Source organism: Danio aesculapii, chromosome 1 (assembly GCF_903798145.1).
Source record: "Danio aesculapii chromosome 1, fDanAes4.1, whole genome shotgun sequence".
NCBI lineage: Eukaryota > Metazoa > Chordata > Actinopteri > Cypriniformes > Danionidae > Danio > Danio aesculapii.
Window position 1 is genome coordinate 9,614,761 of NC_079435.1, and position 23,953 is coordinate 9,638,713.

At 35.7% G+C, this 23,953-nt stretch overlaps 1 protein-coding gene across 1 annotated transcript; it reads left to right on the forward strand.

Moving 5' to 3' along the window:
* Positions 1 to 23: 23 nt before the first annotated feature.
* Positions 24 to 17,208, forward strand: esf1 (ESF1, nucleolar pre-rRNA processing protein, homolog (S. cerevisiae)). The gene is made up of 14 exons (XM_056456531.1): positions 24 to 100; positions 3,009 to 3,486; positions 4,541 to 4,776; positions 8,189 to 8,302; positions 8,387 to 8,496; positions 9,051 to 9,203; positions 9,893 to 10,007; positions 10,099 to 10,246; positions 10,569 to 10,733; positions 12,375 to 12,499; positions 12,915 to 13,011; positions 15,048 to 15,136; positions 16,246 to 16,398; positions 16,755 to 17,208. The coding sequence occupies exons 2-14, from the start codon at positions 3,036 to 3,038 to the stop codon at positions 17,058 to 17,060; spliced, it is 2,262 nt and encodes a 753-aa protein (XP_056312506.1). The 5' UTR covers positions 24 to 100; positions 3,009 to 3,035; the 3' UTR covers positions 17,061 to 17,208.
* The last annotated feature ends 6,745 nt before the right edge of the window (positions 17,209 to 23,953 follow it).

The following is a 23,953-nucleotide window of genomic DNA, read 5'->3' on the forward strand; positions in this document are numbered from 1 at the left end:
GGGCGGAGCTTCAAAAGTGGTCACGGAAATAGTGAAGCATCACGGGTAAACACGTGTGGGGCTGAGCTCGGAGCTGTAACATCGCACGAAAACTCAGCAGGTCAGTGCTGGCCTTTAAATACAGCCTTTTATTTGTCGTGCAGTCAGTTATGGCTGAATGTTTGAATGTGTTTCGTTAATAGCAATACTGTGATACATTAGTGAACACGTAGCGACACGTTCAGTGTTTTATTTACGTGTCAACATTAGCAATGCAGCGCAAGTGTGGGAAGAAAATACATTGTGTAAACTAAAAAAAAAAACATAATCTTATATATTTTGCTATATAAAATATAGTTTGACTGCATGTTCTGTTGTTGAAAAAAGAAGCTACCGAATTTATTCATTTATTTTCATTTAAAATTAGATTTTAGGTTGATTTAGTTCATTTTATTTGTTGTTTACTTGTTTTTTAATAGAAGTTGAACTACATTATTCTGTCAACATAATTAGTTTGCATTATAAAAGCTTCATTACATTTCTGTAATGTGTGTGGGTGTGTTTGTGTATTATAAATCTGTAAAACTCATGGGTCAAATTCAAAGCTTCTCATTTTCATGCCTGCATCACATTTAATTGACTAAATAAATGCAAAGTAAGTTGTTTAATGTTTCAAACGACAACATAAACATGTCGAAATTGAATTTAAAATTATATTTAATTGTCAATGTAACAAGTATTTATGTACAAATTAAACTATTCTGACCTGTGCTCGTGATTATACGTTTATTAAATTGTTTTTAACTATTAAAAACGTTTTGCTGACCAATTGGTAAAACTTAGTGGTTTGACAGACTGTGGCAAAGCATAAAGTTCTTAAATGACTATTAATAAGTATTCTGTAGCAGCATTGTAGGGTTGGACGGTACTTTGGTAGCACTGGGATACCATGGCTCCAAAATACTTGTGGCGCCACTGCAGTTTGTAAACGGCAGTATCGTCATTAACAGTTCTTCAATGTGTTGCATGTGGAAAGTCACTAAAATGCTCAAATGTTTGTGCTAGCAAATAATCAATAGACCATTTTATTTTACTTTCATTTGATCTGTCTGGACACGGGTTGTAGTTTGCTGCAGCCATGACAGATCAAATGGCGTGATCAATGATTTATTTATTCTTTTTATTATTATTATTATTGCAATAACAACAAAAGAGTCACAGTATATACAAAAAAAGCTGAAAAAGTCTGTACAAATAATACCTTTTCAGTAATAAGGGAATTGAATTTAAGTATTATGACATATAAAATATAGTATCTCTGACAATTTGCATTATGTCGTAGATTTGAGTTTTGAATTAATACAGTAATCGGGTTACTACTTGGTATCGTGATACTTCAACATCAATCGTGGTCTGAATTGATGGTATCGTGACAACCCTAGTTCATTGGGATCCTTGAAGGGGCAGTTCACCCAAAAATGAAAATTCTGTCCCTGAAAATTCCTTGACCTATTTCAAACCAGATGAGTTTTTATTTCTGTTGAACCCGAAAGAAGATATTTTAAAGAATGCTGTAAAATCGGTAACCATTGACTCCCATAATTATAAAAAACAAATATTATTAAAGTCAATGATTACAAATTTCCAACATTTATTTTTTCACTATCCCTTTAAATAATCCAGCGTTCATACGGTCATGGAAAACCTGGAAAAGTCATGGAATATTGACATGGTGTTTTTCATGCCTGGAAAAGTTTGGGGAAAACAGAAAAACCCACAAAGTTTTGGAAAAGTCCTGGAAAAACTTTCAAGACAAAAATAGTTGTCTTTACTACTTTTCTGTCCTTGGCCAATCACATTCTCTCACATTATTAGTGCAGTGTAAGCAGTATCTAAATAAATTTTATATATAAATATAAATTAGGTGTCACAGTGGGGTGCACAATCGCCTCACAGCAAGAAGGTCGCTGGTTCGAGCCTCGGCTGGGCCAGTTGACATTTCTGTGTGGAGTTTGCATGTTCTCCCCGTGTTGGCGTGGGTTTCCTCCGGGTGCTCCGGTTTCCACCACAGTCCAAAGACATGCACTAAATGTGAATTGGGTAAGCTAAAATTGCCCGTAGTGTATGTGTGTGAAGAGCTGGAAGAGCATCCGCTGTGTAAAACATATGCTGGAGAAATTGGCGGTTCATTTCTCTGTGGCGACCCCTGATTAATAAAGGACTAAGCTGAAAAGAAAATGAATGAATAATTATAAATTGTAACTAAATAGATTGTTGCGTGTTTTACGATATGCTGTAATAAATTTTAACTATATTGTTTTTTTACAACGCATATGTAGACATTACATGAAACATTAGGCCATGAAAATTGACTTGAAAGTCTTGGAAAAGTCATGGAATTTTAGTAGTAAACATGTGTATGAACCCTGATAATGTGTTAAAAGGGGCCTATTTTGCAAAAATCACATTTATAAGGGGTTTAAACAGTTGTGTGGCAGCAGTCAGTGAATATAAGCAGCCTCTAATGGTAAAAAATTATAAATTTTATTTGTTTATAATCACACTTGATAAAAACAGCCTGCAGAAACATTTTGATTGACATTCTCCCATTTTACATGTCATCAGAGGGGGGAAGCCCCACCCATTAGTGATGATCTCTCCCTCATTAGCATAATACGTTAGTCTTGTTTTTGAATCTGCCACTATGCTGACACATAGGCATCTCTAGCTCCGCCCTCATTTGAAAAGAGCACAATCTCATTTGAATTTAAAGCGACAGTCACCAAAACGCCACAAGATAAAAGGTCCTCTTTAATATGCTATCAAACGATTCTTGTTGTAAATAAGACTGAAAATATGTTTTGTAAAATACTAACGTTTTAGTAGTAGCTATGTTCTGTAAACCATAATAAAAATGTAGAATAGTGATTTTTTTTTTTGTTGTTGTTGCTCAAACTAAATAAATTAAAATATAAAACAACGACACATTCTAATGAAAAATGTACTTTTTTTGTTTGTTTTCATCACAGGTTGCTGCTTCCGGTTTGTTCGGCATCATGACCTCCAAAAACACTGCGAGCGGCGATGATCGCTTCTCCAAAGTCAAGAAGGACCCCCGTTTCTGGGAGATGCCCAACAAAGAGCGCAAAATCAAGATCGACAAGCGCTTCCAGTCCATGTTTCATGATGAGCGCTTCAAACTGAAGTATACAGTGGACAAACGTGGTCGACCCGTCAAACACACGTCCACTGAGGACCTGAAGCGCTTCTACAAGCTTTCTGACTCCGAACAGTCTGATGATGAAGATGAAGACGAAGAAAAAACTGAGGTGGAACAGAAAGAGAAAAGAGGCTCAGAGGCTGACAAGGAAGCTGAAGTCAAGGAGGATGATGATGATGAAGAGGAGGAGGAGGAGAGCGATGAATCTGAACAAGAAGAAGAGCAGAAGATCCCAAAGAATAAAGAAGCAAAGAAAACTAACAAGGGAGTGAGAGTATATGAAGAAGGTAAGCTTTTCTTATTGGGCTAATATTCATTGCAGATGGATTATCTTATTTTTATTCGGGACTGTCTTGGCTCAGAAGAGATGTATACAAGTTTCTAAAATAAAAGTATAATTGTCTGACCTCCGAAATCCATTTTTTCTTCTTTTTTCTAATAAAAAACCCTTGTGGCCAATTTTTCTGGTAAGTTTGGTCCCGGGTTATGTATGGAACACCTTTAATTTATCTGTGAGGAATATTTATTGTACAGTTATTAAAATATTAACAAATACTAATGATTAAAATGATCAAATAAATTATATTGAAAAGAGATATTAATGTAATTTTTTTGTAAACACAATGTAATTTGCCATGTCAAACTGTCTATTTTTTCGTACTGGTACTGGTGTGGTAATAGCATGGTAATAACATGGCAGCCAGTGTTGGGTGTATTTAAATTACTTTTTATTTTGATAAAGGGATTACTTTTCATTTTTAGGTGATTTAATAACAGTTTAATACATATATTGAACCATTCTGTATAAATTAATGTTCATTCATTTTTCTTCAGCTTAGTCCCTTTATTAATCAGGGGTCGCCACAGCGGAATGAACCACCAACTTATCTAGCATATGTTTTACACAGCGGATGCCCTTCCAGCTGCAACCCAGTACTATGAAACACCCAAACACTCTCATTCACACACACTCATACACTGAAGCCAAATTAGCTTATTCAATTCCCCTATAGCGCTTCTTTGGACTGTGGGGAAAACCAGAGCACCCAAAGGAGACCCACGCCAACACAGGAAGAACATGCAAACTCCACACAGAAATGCCAACTGATCCAGCCGGGACTCAAACCAGCGACCTTCTTGCTCTGAGGCGACAGTGCTAACCACTGAGCCACCATGCCGCCAGCCCAAGTGCAGACTTTTTATAATGTTGTTTTGAACTTTCTATAAAAACCCCCAAAAAATGGATTATGGTTTGAGAAAATGTTTATATTCTAAATAGTAGTATTTTATGTTGTGATAGGTTGTTTATGGCTTAATAAGACTTGTAATGGGTTTTCACAGATGAGGATGTGGAATCTGGTGTTGAAGAGGAAGAGGAGGAGGATGATGATGATGAAGATGAAGAGAGTGACAGCGGGCCTGATCTGGCCAGAGGGAAGGGGAACATTGAGACCAGCTCTGATGAAGATGAGGATGATGATGAAGGTGATGAGGTGGAGGATGTACTACAACGTCAGAAAGAGGAGATCGAGCATGACTGGGGAGAGATGTGGAAAGACGCTCCACGCAGTGATGATGTAAGAAAAATGTCTTGAAAAGTTACATTTTCTATTAAGAGGATTTTCTTTGACTCACCACGACTGCGTTTATTGGAGTTTTCTAACACAGTAAAAACATTTTTTTGCTATTTATTTATTTGTTTGTTTGTTTGTTTGTTTGTTTGTTTATTGTGGAAGCATTTTTTTCTAGATTGTTTGAGTATAAAGTACAAAGCAATTGCATTCATTTAAAATTGTTTAATCTTATTTATATATGTAATATATGCATATGTGTATATATTATATACACACATATGTATATGCATATATATGTGTATATATATATATATATATATATATATATATGTGTATATATATATGTGTGTATATATATATATATGTATGTATATATATATGTGTGTATATATATATGTATGTATATATATGTATATATATGTGTATATATATATATATATATATATATATATATATATATATATATATATATATATATATATATATATGCATAAATGTGTGTGTATGTATATGTACAGTGTTGGGGTAACGTATTACAAGTAACGGGTGTTATGTAATACTATTAACTATTCTAAGAAATGAGTAAAGTAACGCATCCATAAAAATAAATAATATTTGAGTTACTTTTTTAAAAATGTACCTCGAGTTACTTTTTAGATTAATTAATTCACTTTTTAAAAATTAATTTGCTGAATTAAAATGTGTAATCAGGTTGAATCACACACTCAATGAGAGAATGAGCTCCCCGCTGCGACGGACAAAAACCAAGATGGCAGAGCCTTACATTTCTGTGATGGAAGTATTCTCCTTATTTTGAACACATGGAAGAAAAGGGGATTATAGTCTCAATAGACAGTGATTTTACTGAACTAATAAGACAAAAATACAAAAGTAGCAAACACATTGCTTTCAGCGTTCATTAATCTGCATATTCATATGGCATGCATAGCATCAGGAATTTCTAAGAAGGTTTACATTATTCAACATTTTTTAATTATTTTTTTAAAGGTAGTTGTAGGTGTAGTTTATACAGTGTGTTGTTAAATGCAGAGTTCCTTAGTCTTAGTCTTAGTGTATTAAACTGAGTCTTGTCAACATTTTGGAAATTATCTTGGGATATTTTTATTGGGATACTGTTTTAAAATGTTACTTTTCAAAGGGCATGTACTCATTTTAACTCATATTTAACTCAATAGACCAATTACCATGTTTGTAAACATTCAGGATGCGCGCGCAGGGAGGTGGCAGAAAGAAACCGAGAGCACGGGAAACACGAATGCAGTAATTACATTACACTTTTATATGATATAATATGATAGTAAACTCATTCATTTTCCTTCAGCTTAGTTTCTTTATTCATCAGGGGTCGCCATAGTGAATGAGCCGTCAACTTATCCCGCAAGTGTTTTACGCAGTACATGCCCTTCCAGCTGCAACCCAGTACTGCGAAACACCCATACACTCTCATTCACACACTCATACACTACAGCCAATATAGTTTATTCAATTCACCTATAGTCCTTTTTCTTCGTTGCTGCATGGAAGGCGCTATAGCGACCAGCGTCTTCCGGTGGGATGCTTAGAACTTCCGTTTGCTGGTTACTCTTGAAAATGATTGTCAATACGTTTTGAGTGGCTTACGGAGTGTTTTTGTGAACCACAACTTTGATTTAGAAAGGTGTGTGTTAAAGTCGTTATGCTTCTGCCAGATGCGGTTCACGTGCGAGAGAAAAACGTTCTCCTAATTCAGTGTCTGTCATCAGATCAGATGCTGAAATACAGCGTCAGTGTTCCCGATCTGTCAGCTGTTTTACTGTACTCAGCTGCTCTTCAATACACACACACACACACACACAGCATTATAGAGCAAACCATATTACTGGCATGAAACTTAACAGGTAACGAAGCCATGCAAGTTGCAAAAAATAAAAGCTGTCTGATTTGCATGTTGATTCTAATCAGGAGCCGTGTATGTTTCATCTAGTTTGTATTGTGTAGTATTTACCATGTATCATTTCAAAATGCCACTTTATTTTCACGTTGTGCCAGTCTTTCAGTCAGTTAGTGGGACAGTACCTGTGTGTGTGTGTCAAACATTTTGGTGAATTATATTTGTCTGGGTTGGTTATATATTTAAAAAAAAAGAGAAAATTATCACTGTAGCAATGACGATGCTCCATTTAAATGCCGTCTGACGGTAATGGTAAATGATTCGCAAATGTTGTTTGCCATTCGTGTTATAAAGCATTATTTAAACAGTCAGTCCAGGAGGTGGCGCTGATCGACAGCAGTGTTAGTTCAAAGACGTTAAAAGCAAGTAAAATAGATTAAAACTATCGTTCTAACTAACTAAACTGTTTATACACATCAAACTGCTGACCGGAAGTTCTTAGCATCCTCCTTACGCATACACGCAAAGCATAATGGGTAATTTTGCGTTCTAAGAAAAAGGTCTAGAGCGCATGTCTTTAAAATGTGGGGGAAATAGGAGCACCCGCAGGAAACCCACGCCAACACGGGGAGAACATCCAAACTCCACACAGAAACACCAACTGGCCTAGCCGAGGCTTGAACCAGCAACCTTCTTGCTGTGATGCGACCACTGAGCCACTGTGTCACCTACGATAGTAAACTATAATGTTATAAACAGTTGAAGTCAGAATTATTAGCCCCCCTGTTTATTTTTCCCCCCAATTTCTGTTTAATGGAGAGATTTTTTCAACACATTTCTAAACATAATAGTTTTAATAACTCATCTCTAATAACTGATTTATTTTATCTTTGCCATGATGACAGTAAATAATATTTGACTAGATATTTTTCAAGACACTTCTATACAGCTTAAAGTGACATTTAAAGGCTTAACTAGGTTAATTATGTTAACTAGGCAGGTTAGGGTAATTAGGCAAGTTATTGTATAATGATGGTTTGTTTTGTAGACTATCAAAAAAATATATAGCTTAAAGGGGCTGATAATATTGACCTTAAAATGGTTCATAAAAAATTCAATACTGCTTTTATTTTTGCTGAAATAAAACAAATAAGACTTTCTCCAGAAGAAAAAATATTATTAGACATACTGTGAAAATTTCCTTGCTCTGTTAAACATCATTTGAGAATAATTGTATAATTTATAGGTACAATTTATACTACTTGGTATTTATTGGGGGGCCCCCCAAGTTTCCTGGCGCCCTAAGTGACTGCTTACCCGCTTATTGGTTAAATCCATTCCTTGTTAATATATATTGCATTAGTTATAAAATGCAATATATAGTAATATACATATAAAATAATAAAAGAAATCGAGCGATTCTAAAATAAAACAAATAAACAAACTTTTGTCTGTGTAAATTTTTCGATTTTTGCTCAGAATGTTATTTTGTTCTTGTTTGTAATCTTCTTTTTGTGTGTTTAGACGTCCCGGCGGTTAGCGGTCTGTAACATGGACTGGGACAGACTGAAAGCTAAAGATCTTCTGGCTCTCTTCAACTCATTTAAGCCCAAAGGAGGCGTCGTGCTGTCTGTGACGGTAACTGTCCATCACCTCCTCCCACAGCCTCACGATTACTTTAATCAGATGTGAGTCTCAGTTGTGTTGGTGTTGTTTTGTCAGGTCTATCCATCTGAGTTTGGCAAGGAGAGGATTCACACAGAACAGACTCAGGGTCCACTGGAGCTCAGCAGCCTCTCAGAAAACCCTGATGCAGACACTGATGAGCAAAGGTAGCAGAGACACACACTGTCTGTCTGTCCTATACTTTCAATGACAAAACTGAAAATTTGGTCAGAAATTACTCACCCTCATATCATTTCAATCCCCTGAGACCATCGTTTGTCTTCAGAACAAAAGTTTGGATATTTTGGGTGAAATCCAAGAGCTCTCTCATCTTTAATGAGCAAGGCTCTCGAGACGTTCAAAGTCCAGAAAATGAAAGAATCCGTGTCAACTTTCAGTGTGACTTCAGCAGTTCGACTGTAATCATACAAATCTTTTTGGTGCAAAAAAACATATAAAAATTAGTTTATGCACCAGAATCAGACTTTACTCTCTCTGATGTCATCGAAAATATCTTCATTTGTGTTGTGAAAATGAACCAAGGTCTCAGAGGATTGAAACAGCATGAGAGGGAATAATTACTAACACAATTTCAATTTTTGGTGAACTATATATGCATGTATAAATTAAATGTTTGGTTTTTTTTTTAATGAAAACATAATTATAATCATATTTATGTCAGTTCAGAGATGTACAATGAAGGTCTTTCATGTGTTTTCAGGATCTACAGAGAGAAAGTGCGTGATTATCAGTTCAAGCGTCTGAGGTATTATTATGCCGTGGTGGAGTGTGACTCTGTCGAAACGGCATCGAAGATTTACGAGGAGTGTGATGGCATTGAGTATGAGACCAGCTGCTCCATGATTGACCTGCGGTCAGAAACTCGCATTTACACACAGACATACAAACAAAACTTTGGCTTAAAATTACTTTTTTTTAAATCAAAACTATCAAAAGTGTATTCATCAAGCAAGTCTCTTCATTTCTTAATGAATCAGTTGCTTGCAATGACTCATTTGAGTCATTGACTCGATAATCCATTCTTAAAGAGAGTCTATAAATTTCTTAATGAATCAGTTGTTTGCAAAGACTCATTTGAGTTATTGACTCGATAATCCATTCTTAAAGAGAATCTATTAATTTCTTAATGAATCAGATGCTTTGAATAAATTGAGTCAGTGGCTCAATTCATTCATAATGTGATTCTTTTAATTTCACACTGAATTAGCTCTTTTGAATGAATCATTTCGAAAGTGAGTCTTTTGAATGGATCTTTGAGTGAGTGACTCATTCTATTAATAAAGCGAGTCTCTTCATTTCTCAATGAATCAGTTGTTTTGAGTGAATCATTTGAGTCAGAGACTCAATCTATACGTAAAGAGAGTCTCATCATTTCTTAATTAATCTGCTGTTTTGAATGAATTTCTTTAGTCAGCGACTCAATCCATTCATAAAAATGAATCTCTTCATTTTTTAATTATTCAGCGGTTTTGAATGAATCGGTTGAACGAATCATTCACCGAATCCTATTGCTTCAATATGTTGTTTACATTTGTTTTCCAGGTTCATTCCTGATGATGTGACGTTTGAGGACGAGCCGAAGGACCGGGCGACGGATGTGGATTATGGCTCCTACAAACCCAAACTTTTCACATCGACGGCCACCACCACCTCCAAGGTCTGTGACGCTGAGCATGACTCTACATCTGAGCCGTTAACCCTGTCGTATGCTAAAATATATATATATGTGTGTGTGTGTGTGTGTTCAGGTGGAGCTGACGTGGGATGAGACGGATCACGACCGTGTTTCTGCTCTCTGCCGCAAGTTCAATAAGGATGAGCTGCTGGACATGGACTTCAAGGCTTACCTGGCTTCATCCAGTGAGGAAGAGGAGGATGAGGGGGAGCAGACAGAAGGTCAGTTGTAACTCAATCTGCACCTCCAGAAATCTGCAGAAATTTCCACAGATACAGTTTAAGTCAGAATTATTAACCTACTGTAATAACAAGTGGTTCTAATTAATTTAATTTGCACTTTAAACCTAAAAAAACAATATAAAATTATTATAAATTTTTATTATTTGTTAAGTTTTCAGCTCCTATACACTAGAAATTATGTTACTAAAAGTCCGCACACTATTCTGTGCAGAGATTCTGTGTGGCCCTGGTCGTAACTCATATGTAAACCTTATACTGAGCTATTTCTTATGTTGTTTGGTGGTCTTGAATGTTCTTTCAGCCGTGAAGCCGGTTGAGTCTCTAGCGGAGGAGAAGACGGCCAGTAAAGAGAAGAAAGGCTCAGGGCAGATTGATAAATACAGAGAATTATTGAAGAGCATTCAGGACAAAGACAAGAAGGAGGACGACGACAACAAAATGAACATGGAGATCACATGGGTGCCAGGTATCAGAGTCTACCTCTCAACTCATTATTCCTAAGATTAATGTACAATAATCTAACCTGATTTCAAACTCAATCAATACCTTTGATCATAGTCATCCTAAATCTAAAAACAACACTTGCTTTGTCTTAGACAACCTTTGATTTACTTTTTTTCGATCGACTTCTGTATTTGTTATATGTATTATGTATGATAATATTATACTATATTTTTAATGTTTTTGAATTTACTTTTAATTGTAATATTATAAATTATATTTTTAATGTGATAATAACATGTTAGTATTAAAATATAAGATGTAGAACAGAAGATATAAGCCACACGCAACAAACTTGTGTTGTATTTAATAAATAAACTGCAATTTATTAAGGATTTATTATATAGTATTATACATGTAAATAAAATAATAACAGAAAAACAGCAAATATAGACTTTTGTTTTTGTACAGTGTTTTGATAAATTTTGTGATATATATGAGCAATATCACACGAGTAGCAGTGCAATATTGCTGTATATTAGCATTGGTGGGAGGCGTGACGCTGAGTGCCTTGTGTCCCACCAGTGACAATATACAGCCACATCGCACTGCTATTACGCACTGTGATATTGAGTTTATACAACAGTTTGACGGCATAATCCTGTATATAAAAAGAAAATCAAACACGGAGAGTCTCAAAAACCCTTTTGTACGAGGAACTAGTTTCTTCCGCCATTCATTCACATCTGCAGCTGACCGTCAGAACAGCAGAAACTGTTGCTATATCACAGACATCACTTTAGAGCTAGTGTTTGAATGATTCTTTAGCATAATGCCATCAGTCTACAGAGATTTCACTGTATTTCTCTGTTGCAATTGGGAGATCACAATAATTTATGCTGAAAAAGCCAAAGCAAAGCAAACACTAGCAGATTGCTATGGTATAAATACAGCACTAAACATACAAAAGAGAGAGATTTAGAATGTCACTTACCTGTTCTGTAATGATTTGATCAGCTGTAGTTTCAGATACCAAAAAAAAAACACTGAGTTTTTCCTCCCCTAAGGACTTATTATGCTGTCTCTGTCGCCATCTTGTGGTGCAACCGTCTTTGCTCTGCTCAGTATGGCCACCAATTTCTGAAATTTATAAATATTTAAAATAGCCGCTTATAAATAAACTGCATAGTTGCAATCTAAACAACTACATTCTCGACTAAAAAGCCTCAAAAGTACATTATGTTGTCATTATATTACCAACAACTGCAATATTTGTCAACCTGTAGTTAGTCTATTGATCTGCTGTCACTCTATATGGGTGGGGTAATACACAGAGGCTGTAAGAGTGCTGTTGTTATAGAATATCACATGGCTATCAGCCAATCAGATTCAAGAACCAGACAGAACTGTTGTATAAATATATATATATAGAACAAAATTTTAATCAAAACACACACACACAATTTTATATATATATATATATATATATATATATATATATATATATATATATATATATATATATATATATATATATATATATATATATATATATAAACTAATAGTATAATAAAATATTATTTTACTAAGTAAGACTTATATAATTCTATGCACATATATAAAGGGGAATTTAATTATTTTATGTTCATGTTTTATTATTTTAAAGGGCTGAAAGAATCAACTGAGAACCTTGTGAAGAAGAAAATGATGGGCAAAGACAGACTGACTCCGTGGGAGGAGTTCCTGGAGAAGAAAAAGGAAAAAAAGAAGGAGAAAAGGAAAGGAAAGAAGGTAAACATGTTCCTGAGGAATAACCTCAATGTTTGCTCTTCATTTCTGGTTGTTGCTAGATCAGATATGGTTGCGACCAGAAGTTATTGAGAATTATTTATATTATTATTTATTTTCCCATTTATTGTATTTTATTTTCGTCTACCCCAACCGTAAACCCAATCATCACAGTAATGTAAAAACAGTAGTTGTACTGAGTATTATTTATTAAATTACCCAATAAATTGTATTTTATTAAGGCCTACCCCCACCCCAACCCTAAACCCAATCGTCACAATACTGTTAAAATATATTGTTATACAGTGTCCTGTAAAATGCTGCTATATTGATGTGTATATCGCACTTCCGGCAGGCCGCGTATCCGATCTAGACTTTACCCTCATTTCTGCCTTCCTGACTTGCTTGTGTTGTGCAGGAAGTGGTGGAGACGGAGCTTCAGATCAGCGATGATGAACTTCCTCCTGATGTTGACCTCAGCGACCCCTTCTTCACAGAGGAGCTTGGATCCTCAGGTCACTGACACCTCACACTTTATTATATTTACATCAGAGAGAGCTTAACTGTATTTTTGAGGTGCACATCAAAACATGTTCATGCTATATTTTTTTTAAATCAAGTTATTTTTCACATATTTCGCACCTTTAATCTGCTGCTTCCGTTCTGTCTGTTGACGTCACGTATGTTGAAGCCCCTCCCTTAGAAATACACACTGGGTTCTGATTGGTTAGCTGGCTCTGTTCTGAGTAGCTCATCCAAATTCAACAGGTAGAAAAAACGTCATATTCATGGGGTGTGATTTATGTAGATTTTAGGTAGGGGTGTCAAAATGAATTGTTTCTTCAATGAACAGCGATGCAGATGCGAACAATTCAGTATCGGTTCAGTAATAATCATAATCAGTTATTAAGTAGTGTACTGACGTCATTTATCACATATGGTTTATATGGCGGTAGCTTACTATGCGAAGGAGGAGACTGAGTAATTAAAACTCCAACTACTTAAAAAGCAGATAACTGCACTATTCACTGCTTGTGAGTTTGCTGGACAGTCTTTCACTGACAGGGAAATACATCAGAAACTAACTAGGAAAAATTAAAGCTGTAAACTTTCTGTTACTCAATGTTACAACAGCTGTTGTGGATCTCGTGGAGCCACAATTAGTTGTGGATCCACGAGAGCGTCTGCAGAGCGAGTTTTCTCCAGCACGTCACTGTCTATAATGGATCAGCGGATCGCCACTGCCGTTAAAGATCAGTGTCCATGTCATTGTTTGCTAAACAGCTCCAGAGCCGTGCTGATCATTAGAGCCAATCGCAGCCTTTTCTGTTGAGCATGTGATCAATCATAGACATTTAAGGAGTCACTCGACAACGCTCAAAAAGCATGCTAATATTTACATTAGTTATAATTTATAGTTATAATAGTTAATATTTACATTAGGGATACTATTTACATTAGTTTATTTGCTATAAATGCTCATGTTGTTCTGTGCATGTACTTGAGTTTTGTTTGATGCATTCAAAAAGAGTGTGTTTTTTGAGCTGGTAAATTTAAAGGTACAGTTCATATATCTTACTGCTTGTATTGAAGGACAAAATTTTATTACATTTAATATAGAAATATATGTATAAATTATCATTTTTAACACAAGAATTTTTGTGTTGCTAAGTAACATATAAAATTGTGTATGAAGAGCATTGTCAATGTACTGTGATGCACCAAGATATTGAATTGAACCAAATCGATGGCGTGATAATCGAAACCGAACCGTGAGACCAGTGTACGTTCACACCCCTAATTTTACGGTTCAAGATTTTACAAACTCTGCCTTAAATTTAGCTTGAAATCAAAATGTATGTTTGTTTTGCTAGCTCACGTTGTTATTGTTATTCTTAAGGTGAATAATTAATCTGTGTATCTTAACCTACTGAAAAACTGTGTTTTGGTAATCTTCAATGAAAGTCTGACCATTTGCTTCCGCATTTGGAGTGGTGGTTCTTTTGTTGACATCAACCTGATGGTTTCCATAGCAAAAGCATATTAATACTATTAGTTTGCTATTAGGGAATGATGTTCAAACTGAAAGCCCCACCCCCTCCTCAGTATTCTGTTTCAGTTGGAGGTACATCAACATACTGACATAAGTCTCTCCAACTTCTGGTTTACATGCTCTTAAAGGGATAGTTCACCCAAAAATTTAAATTGTATCGTCATTTTCTTACCCATCACTTATTCAAACCCTATTTGAGTTTTTTTTTTTGTTGAACACAAAAAAAAGATATTTTGGAAGCTGTAAACCTGTAACCATTGACTTCCATAGTATTTGTATTTTTGTTAAGGAAGTTAATGGTTAAATGATTCCAGCATTCTTCAAAATATCTTCTTTTATTTTTTATCACCACTTTTGTGTTTATCAACACTTGAGGATGAATTAATGGTGGGTCATTGTTCTGTTTTGGGTGAGCTGTCCATTTAAAAAAGTATTCTGTAATAAAACTTGGAACTAATAAAGGATCTCTTTAAATGACGATGACTCTTGTCTCTGCAGAGTCCCTGAAAAACAAAAAGAGCAAGAAGAACAGGAAGAAGGAAGAGGACAGGACGCCAGAAGAACAGGAGAAAATGGAGAGGCAGAAGGTGCGTTTCTTTAATGATCATGTGTGAAAATAGGAAAATAGACATGACTAGATTTTGCATAGAGAGATCACTCAAGGAAGGGGAAAAAAAACCCATTTGTAATTTAAGAATGTTTTGATGATAACACATATTTTTTGTGTAACATGTCTTCATTAAGTTATTTCAAGGATTTACAATAAATCAAACCCCAATACCCAAAACTTACCCCAGACATGTTTAGGGAAAAAAATCATAAAGAAATAATAATAATAAAGTCTAAATACTCGGCTGGGTCGGTTGGCATTTCTGTGTGGAGTTTGCATGTTCTCCCTGCGTTTGCGTGGGTTTCCTCCGGGTGCTCCGGTTTCCCCCACAGTCCAAAGACATGTGGTACAGGTGAATTGGGTAGGCTAAATTGTCCGTAGTGTATGAGTGTGAAGGAGTGTGTATGGATGTTTCCCAGAGATGGGTTGCAGCTGGAAGGGCATCCGCTGCGTAAAACATAAGCTGGATAAGTTGGCGGTTCATTCCGTTGTGGCGACCCCGGATTAATAAAGGGACTGAGCCGAAAAGAAATGAATGAATGAATAAAAATATAAATAAAAAAGAAATCTAATCAAACACCAATTCACATTCCACAACTTCAGACTTCCAAAGTTTCTTCAATATCTCCATTTTTCAAAGTTCAAAAACAAAATTGTAAAATTGGCACTTGTGTGATTTTGGTAAATCAAATTTAATAGTTTGAAAACACTGACAGACATTTTTGAGTATGTTTAAATGACCATAAAAAACCAGAAACGGTTTTGATATTTTGGTGAAAACTTTTGCATGGAATTGCTCGTATATTTTTAAATCATATTAGAGACATTCAGGAAATGTTTTCAAGGGAAATGTTTAGAAAGTGTGTCTTCAAGAGGAGTTTTACCATATTTATCATTGGACAAATTGAAAGATCTTACATGACCTTTTATAAGTGTTGTACTTGTTTCATATTAAGAAACAGTTATGATAGTAAATCATATATTGAATACAGAGTACATGTGTGGTCATGAATATAGCCAATGCTGCTGCTATGGCATTAAATCATAAATAAATATGTGTCCTGATTAATTCATGCTGATCTCTAGGCTGAGATGGAGCTGCTGATGGATGATGATGAAGATGACAAACACAAACACTTCAACTACGACAAGATTGTTGAGCATCAGAACCTGAGCAAGAAGAAGAGGAAGAAACTGCTGAAGAGCAACACACCTCTGGAGGAAGGAGACGACTTTAAGGTCAGAGTCCTAAAATACTACTGCTGTAGTGTAGTTACAGATCCCCTAAAGTGCATTAAAATATGAATATGTTCATATATTACGTGATATTTCTTTATCTGAAAGTGAAGACGGTGCGAGTGCAGAAAGTAACTCTTGTTTTAGTCTGCTTTTGTCCGTTTGGTGTGTTCATGCGCAGCTTTTTGGTCCAGACGTGAGCCAATGCGAGGCGACAACACAGTTGGGTTTTAGGTGCTAGTTATTTGGCATTGGCTTAGTGTGTCCTGGCATTAACACTCCCCAAAATATATAATTCGGCGGGACTTTAGCAATGTAGTTATCATTAAAGTTAACTCCCATTTTTAATTGTTTCCCAGGTGGATGTTCAAGACCCACGTTTTCAGGCGATGTTCACGTCTCATCTGTACAACCTGGACCCGTCTGACCCAGCCTACAAGAAGACCAAAGCCACGCAGAGCATCTTAGAGGAGAAACAGCGGCGCCGAGAGGAGAAACACAGTCAGGAGGAGACGAGGAGGAGCAAACACACACAGGAGGAGGACAAAACACACACTCCATCAGCAGCAGCAGCAGCCATGGACCCCAGTTTATCACTGCTCATCAAGTCTGTCAAGAACAAAACCCAACAGTTTCAAGCACGCAAGAAGCAAAAGACAAAATAGACGGAGAACGAGAGATGCATTCATTGATGTTTTATGTAGATTGATTGACTTTCTTGTGATTGGTGACAAAACGGAAAGATATTTCATAATGAATTTCATATTTTCTCCTAGTTCACAATCATTAAAACTGGTTTGTTTGAAGGTTTAATGAGACATGCAGTTTTATTCGGTGTGTTGATGTCATTTCGACTAAAATGGTAGGTAGGAATGTTGAAAAGCCACGTCCTCTATTAAAAAAATGGCCAATAGCATTTGGCTTATGCCACAGTGAGTCTGTCAAACCATTTCTCCAGCTAATGTTTTCTATTTTACTTTAAAATATAGACCATATCAATGTGGTCATGTCATTGGCCCATGAACATTTCCTGCTTGTTATCAAACTATTTCATAACTGTTAGGCAAGGCAGCTTTATTTATGAATAAAAAACAAATAAATAAATGATTAAAAACAGATAAAAACATATTAAAATGTGTTAAAACAGGTTATAAAAGAATGAAAAAGAAAAGAAAGACATAATAGTGTGATCTGTGGGATGTAGCACAGTGCTCATTCAGTAAAGGCACAGCTAAACAGATGTGTTTTCAGTCTTGATTTGAATGTACCTAATGTTGGAGCACATCTGATTATTTCTGAAAGTTGATTCCAGCAGCGAGGGGTGTAGTAGCTGAAGGCGGATTCACCCTGCTTTGACTGAACTCTTGGAATTTCTAGTTTATTTGATCCTAAAGATCTGAGTGATCTGTTAGGTTTGTATTCAGTGAGCATATCTGTAATGTATTGAGGTCCTAGGCCATTTAGTGATTTATAGACCAGTAATGATACTTTAAAATCTATTCTGAATATAACTGGGAGCCAGTGTAAAGACCTGAGGACAGGTGTGATGTGCTCTGATATCCTGGTTCTGGCCAGAATCCTGGCCGCAGCGTTCTGGATGAGCTGCAACTGTCTGATTGTCATTTTGGGAAGGCCAGTGAGGAGGCCATTACAGTAATCCACCCTGCTGCTGATAAAAGCATGAACAAGTTTCTCTAAGTCCCCACTGGAAACAAAGCATCTGATTCTTGTAATGTTTTTGAGATGATAGTATGCTGATTTACTGACTGCTTTGACATGACTATTGAAACTCAGATCTGACTCCAGAGTCACACCAAAATTCTTGACCTTATATTTTGTTATTTGACCTTTAGAGCCAAGGTACGCATTCACCTTGAGAACCTCATCTCTGGTCCCAAACGCAATGACTTCAGTTTTCTCTTTGTTTAACTGAAGAAAGTTTTGGCACATCCAATTGTTAATTTCATCAATGCATTGGCAGAGGGTGTCAATTGGGCTGTAGTCATTAGGCAGTAAGGCTAAGTAGATCTGAGTGTCATCAGCATAGATGATGTAGGAGATTTGGTTCTTTCTCATTATTTAGCTCAGAGGGAGCATATAAAGGTTGAACAGCAGAGGTGCCAGAATCGACCCTTGTGGGACTCCACGTCATGGTTGTCCACCTCGACCTATGGTTACCTATACTGACATAGTAACCTCTTCCTTCAAGGTAAGATCTGAACCATTTGAGGACCGTGCCAGACAGCCCAACTGTAACAAGAGGTAATTCAATCATAACTTAATGTTAAAAACGCTATCATAACAATATTTTTAGCAATATGTGGCTCTTTTTGTTTTTGTTTACATCTCTCAAAATGGTCTGTAGTATTTTGTGTAGAAATGCTATTATGGTCTTGTACAAACATGAAACCAGACTCAATTCACCCTAATGGAAAGCATATTTACACTGATTGACTCATTAATTCCCTATATCGTGCATTATGTGCCATTCACCATAAAGGAAATGCTATATAGTGACTTATTTCAGCCAAAGTTCCTTTCAAGTATGCCTATGGGCTTCCCATAAGTCTTATCATCTTGCTATCATTGCTTTAGCATGTTTTTTTTTTTGGTAGGGGTAGAATATTTGAATTTCTAAAAAAAAAAAAAAAAAACATTTTATTGGATAGAAGCTAAAGGATGTCATTGAAATTGTTACTCCATACCAATGTCTATAAAATACTAGTCAAAGTGAGATTATTTAGACTAAATGTGAATTGTTTTGCAATGCAGAAGCTCATGGATAAAATCAAAGCTGACATATTTCTAATATCTTTTAACTTATAAAACTTTTAGTTTGGAATTTTTTACGGGGACACGAAATTGTCAAAATGACAATCTTGAAAAAGTAATCAAACATGGCGAATGCACGAGACCAACCGTCAAGTACGAGGCTTCGGTAAGTTTGGACGACTAATATTAACATCTAGCTAACTGGAAAATGTTTAAATCACGTTAGCCGTATTATATTTCATCTGCAACTAAAATGTTAACTTATAAAAAGACGTGTTTGGACTCTACCTTCAGAACGAAACATTATCCAATGACCTGAGGAGATCTTTCTGCACGAAAGACTAGCAAATGTCAGATTAACCTGCCGCTGCTTCTATAAGGTAGGTAACTTTAATAAACATGAAAAAAAGAAAGTAGTATGTCCCAAAGCTTGGATACTCTTGCCACCCTCAAAAGCAGGGGGTGCTGTATTACATTAAATTTGCTAATTTATTTGTGTATTATTTAAAAATAAACTGAAAACATTGCTTTAAAACATTAAATAATGATGCAGTATATATTTTTACATTTTATAATGAACTTGTAAAAACATAAACAATCCCATTTATAACGCAATGGAGTTTGAGGGATGTAAACAATAATGGTCCTAATTGGTATTTCCGGTTTTACATTTTAATAGTTTCAGAGGATCCAAAAAGGTCTCTATATTAATAAATAATGTTATTATAGCTATTTAATGTTAAGTTATGATTGAATTGGACATAGTTAGGACATATTTTGACAACTAGCAGGAAATGTTCATGGGCCAATGACATCACCACATTAAAATCGTCAGTAGGGCTGCTCTTACCTTTGCCTTGATTTGCTAGCCGATGTCTTGTGCATTGACTGTCAAGTGACAGTATTTACATTTTAAAAGTCTGATTAATTTACACATTTAAATAAAACACTTAATTTTAGTTGGCTTTTTTGTAGCTCCCCAATTAAACAAAGAAACAAAAGGTTACATTAAATTCTTAATGACAATCTCTGTCAAAGGCATTCACCCCAACCAACTCCACATCATTCAAGATCTGTCTGCAGACTGCAAGATGGGTGTAACATGGAGGGGCCTTAGGGGTGTAAATTGTAGCATGTTAGATGCGAAAATTTAAGTTATGGAGACATGTCAAAACTATGTTGTCGGCAAGATGGCGCTGTACATCGGTTTGTAACGTCTACACCTGCCCCAAACCTAAACCCAACCAACAGTTATTAACGTCTACACCATCCCCAAACCTAAACCCAACCATCATAGTTATTAATGTCTACACCTACCCCAACCCTTAACCCAATCATCAGTTATTAACATCCACACCATCCCCAACCCTAACCCCAACCATCACAGTTATTAACGTCTACAGCAAGTTGCGGAGGCTTTCATACTTGACACGCTCACCATTGTACTGTTATTTGCAACCACGGGAGCGACGCGGTCATGACAAAACGGATGAATAAGTCGGCGAGTGGAGTAGTATGGTGGAGCTAATTGAATGAACATAATAATATAGCAAATGAATTGAAACATCTGGTGAAAATGTTCTCTGGTAAGTATTTCCGCCATCTTGCCAACAACATCTCGTTGTGACATCTCGCATGGTTTAATGGCATCTCGATAACTGCAAGTTACGCCTCTATTTTACTACAAGTTACGCCCCCTCATCTTATGCCCCATCTTGCAGTCCACAGGCAGATACACTTGAGAGTATTCTCTGTCTTTTCAGATGGTATGGTCGGCCAAACCAAAGGTTAACATGGCAACTTTGGCCAGCAGGCCGTACATTGGGCACCACTGCTCAAAAGTATCTGATATGTGTATCTGTCTAAATGTGACGTCTAAAAATTTGCATTATTTAAATTCGATTTCATACTGAGAATTTAGAACATCGATTCTTTTTTAGAATTCCATAATCAGTATTCCAAATATCTTCCATTCCAAATGAGAACCGAATTCAAATGTTTTGCTGCCAGTTTGAAGAAAGCGAAATAGATTTACTTCAGAAAGACACATCTCATGACCACAGGACATCTAAAAAGCTGGAGTTAAAGTTTAACTTTATTCATGTTGACACAAAAGCCACTTCGCACATTCAAAATAAAGTCTCGGCACTTTCACAGGCACATAATGTTTTACCGTACAGAATAAACAGGCCTCCTCACTTGTTCCGTATATCAAAATATAGCCATGAGTAAATGAATGAAAACCGTACAAGTGTACAGTTCCTGTGAATACAACAAGAGCATGTTTAAAAAACATCTCAAATGATGGCCCAGGAATATAAAGTGTACACGTACTGCTTGGGTAGTTCACACGATTAAACCCAATCTAGAAAAGGCACGAATGACTGATTTAAAATCCCAAAACAAAGATCACAAGAGTCAATGAAATGATTCTCGATTGAGCCACAGTGTTACAGAAAAAAAGTGCAATTAACGTTTGAAATTGACACATCAGAAAGTGGAGTGTTTTGTGTAGTGTTTCAGCTTGTTTACCACATAAATATATCACTTTTACAGTTTCTGAAATTCAATAGCTCTGGATGATTTCAAACCAGCTTAAGTCATATACTGTATATACCACCATCTTTCACATTCTGTCTCTAGAAATAAAACCTTCCTTCAATGTCTATAGTTTTTAAAATCCATTTTATGGCTAAATTTTAAGTTTGATTGTATGTAAAAGTGTCAGAACACCTCAGTACTTTCATAAAATCCTAAGTTTGAGCAATCATAATAGTGATTTTTGTCCAGCACCACTAGTTAACTCTCTCCTAGTCTTTTTTTTTCTCTGTAAAACCCCTCATAACTTGTACATTAAACATGTTGCACCAAAAATGTTATAAAATATAAGATTACACGACTATTAAGTAGAGAAAATACGCTTTTAGTGAAACGCTTCAGGACAAATTGTGCTTCACGTGTTGAGTAAAAAAACTATACAAATACTTCAGAGTTAAGTAAAATACAGTTTCATTACGGTACGACACACAAGGTAGAATAAATCAAGAGTGTGACTTCACACATTAGAGTTAGAGATATTAAAGCATGTTTCGCACAAGAAACAGCATGGCTATTGTTAGTCTAAACTGGCGGTGACTTGTAAAAACTTACTTCATGAGGATTTGTGTGACGTTAAAGTGTAGCAGGGGTGTGCGATATTGAAAATATATCACCATTTTTGAACAATTAAACAATATTTAGCTATTTTGTACTATCAAATGTTGTGGATAAATGAACACAAGACTAAAACAGCCAGTAGATGGCAGAAAGTCTTAATGAGTGATGATTAGGTTATTAATTCATTCATGTGATTCATTCAAAACTGCTGATTCATTCAGAAACTAAACAAGTATCTCAATGGATGCAGTCCACTTTTAGACACACACTCGCAAACTTCCCTTCACTTGTTCCCTCAGGGGAATTCCCACCACCATTTTATAGTGTGTTCCACTTCATCAAGTTAACAAGGGAAGTTTACATGGACATAACCTCGATTTTGACCAATGGAGTGAGTCGGTTTGATATGTCCACTCTAACACCTCTATGTCACGAATTGGATATTTGAAGTTTCCAAGTGCTCAAGGTTTAGTGCATTGTATTTAAACCCATTCAGATGTTCCACCAGTAGTGGGCACTTGTGTAATGTAATCACTAGTTATGTTTCAATCCAAAGATGCGAATTAAATTCATAAGCAAAACTGGAATAATAATTATAATTAATAATAATTAATGCATAAAAGACATGAATAAAGCAGAGTTTCCATCCAAATAGTCAAAGAATACAAAATCGTCACTTCCTGATTAACTGGCGCCAAATATCAACAGTAAAAATGGAATTTGCTCTGGTAGAAGCTGCATGAATCTTTTCTTTATTTAATAAATGAGTTGCACCTCAGAAGACAATGGCGGTACGCTATCAATACGTGGTGCCGTTTGAAGGCGAGATGCGTAGCACAGATGCTAATAACAATTCTGGCTAAGGTGTTTTAGAATGACCAAAGCAACATTTTAGATGTGTTACAGTGTGCTCAGCCTGCTGGTTTGTCCATTCACACACATATTTATTGTCACATGATCTCTTATAACAAAATCACATGACTTTTTTTAATGCACATACTGGAATTTGTTCGGTAGAAGTGTTTCCATCGCAAGCTACTCTACTAAGCTATGCGCACACAGTTTTTATGCGCATTTTCAAAATGTATGCGCATCTAGGCATTTCCATCAACCGATTTAAAAAAAAAAAAAATTTTATGCACATCCAAAATGTGCATAACAATAGGTGAATGGAAACGTAGCTAATGACAAATTGGACTAAAATGCAGTCAATGAATGGATCAATGAATCACTGACTCAAATGATTCATTCAAAAACAGATTCAATCAGAAATTGAACACTACAGAAGAATGTTCTGTTTTGGCTTTGATTGGAATTCTTGTTATTGGCGAAATGCAAAAAAAAAAAAAAACACACACTAAATGTGCAACACCTCGAAGATTAACTTCTTATTGGTTGAACTGTTGTATTAAATTCAATATCACATTAGCACTTACAGGGTAATATTCAGAAAATGGCGTTCTTTCTAGTTGATACATCAGTTTAGCATATGTTGTAAATTTACAAACCCACATAGGGTTATATTGTGCTTTTATAACTTGAATTAAAATCACATCTTACTGCATTCTAATAGGGTTAGGACTCTTTTTTTTTTTAACTCTTGAAAAGTGATTTTGTTAAGTTTTATGAA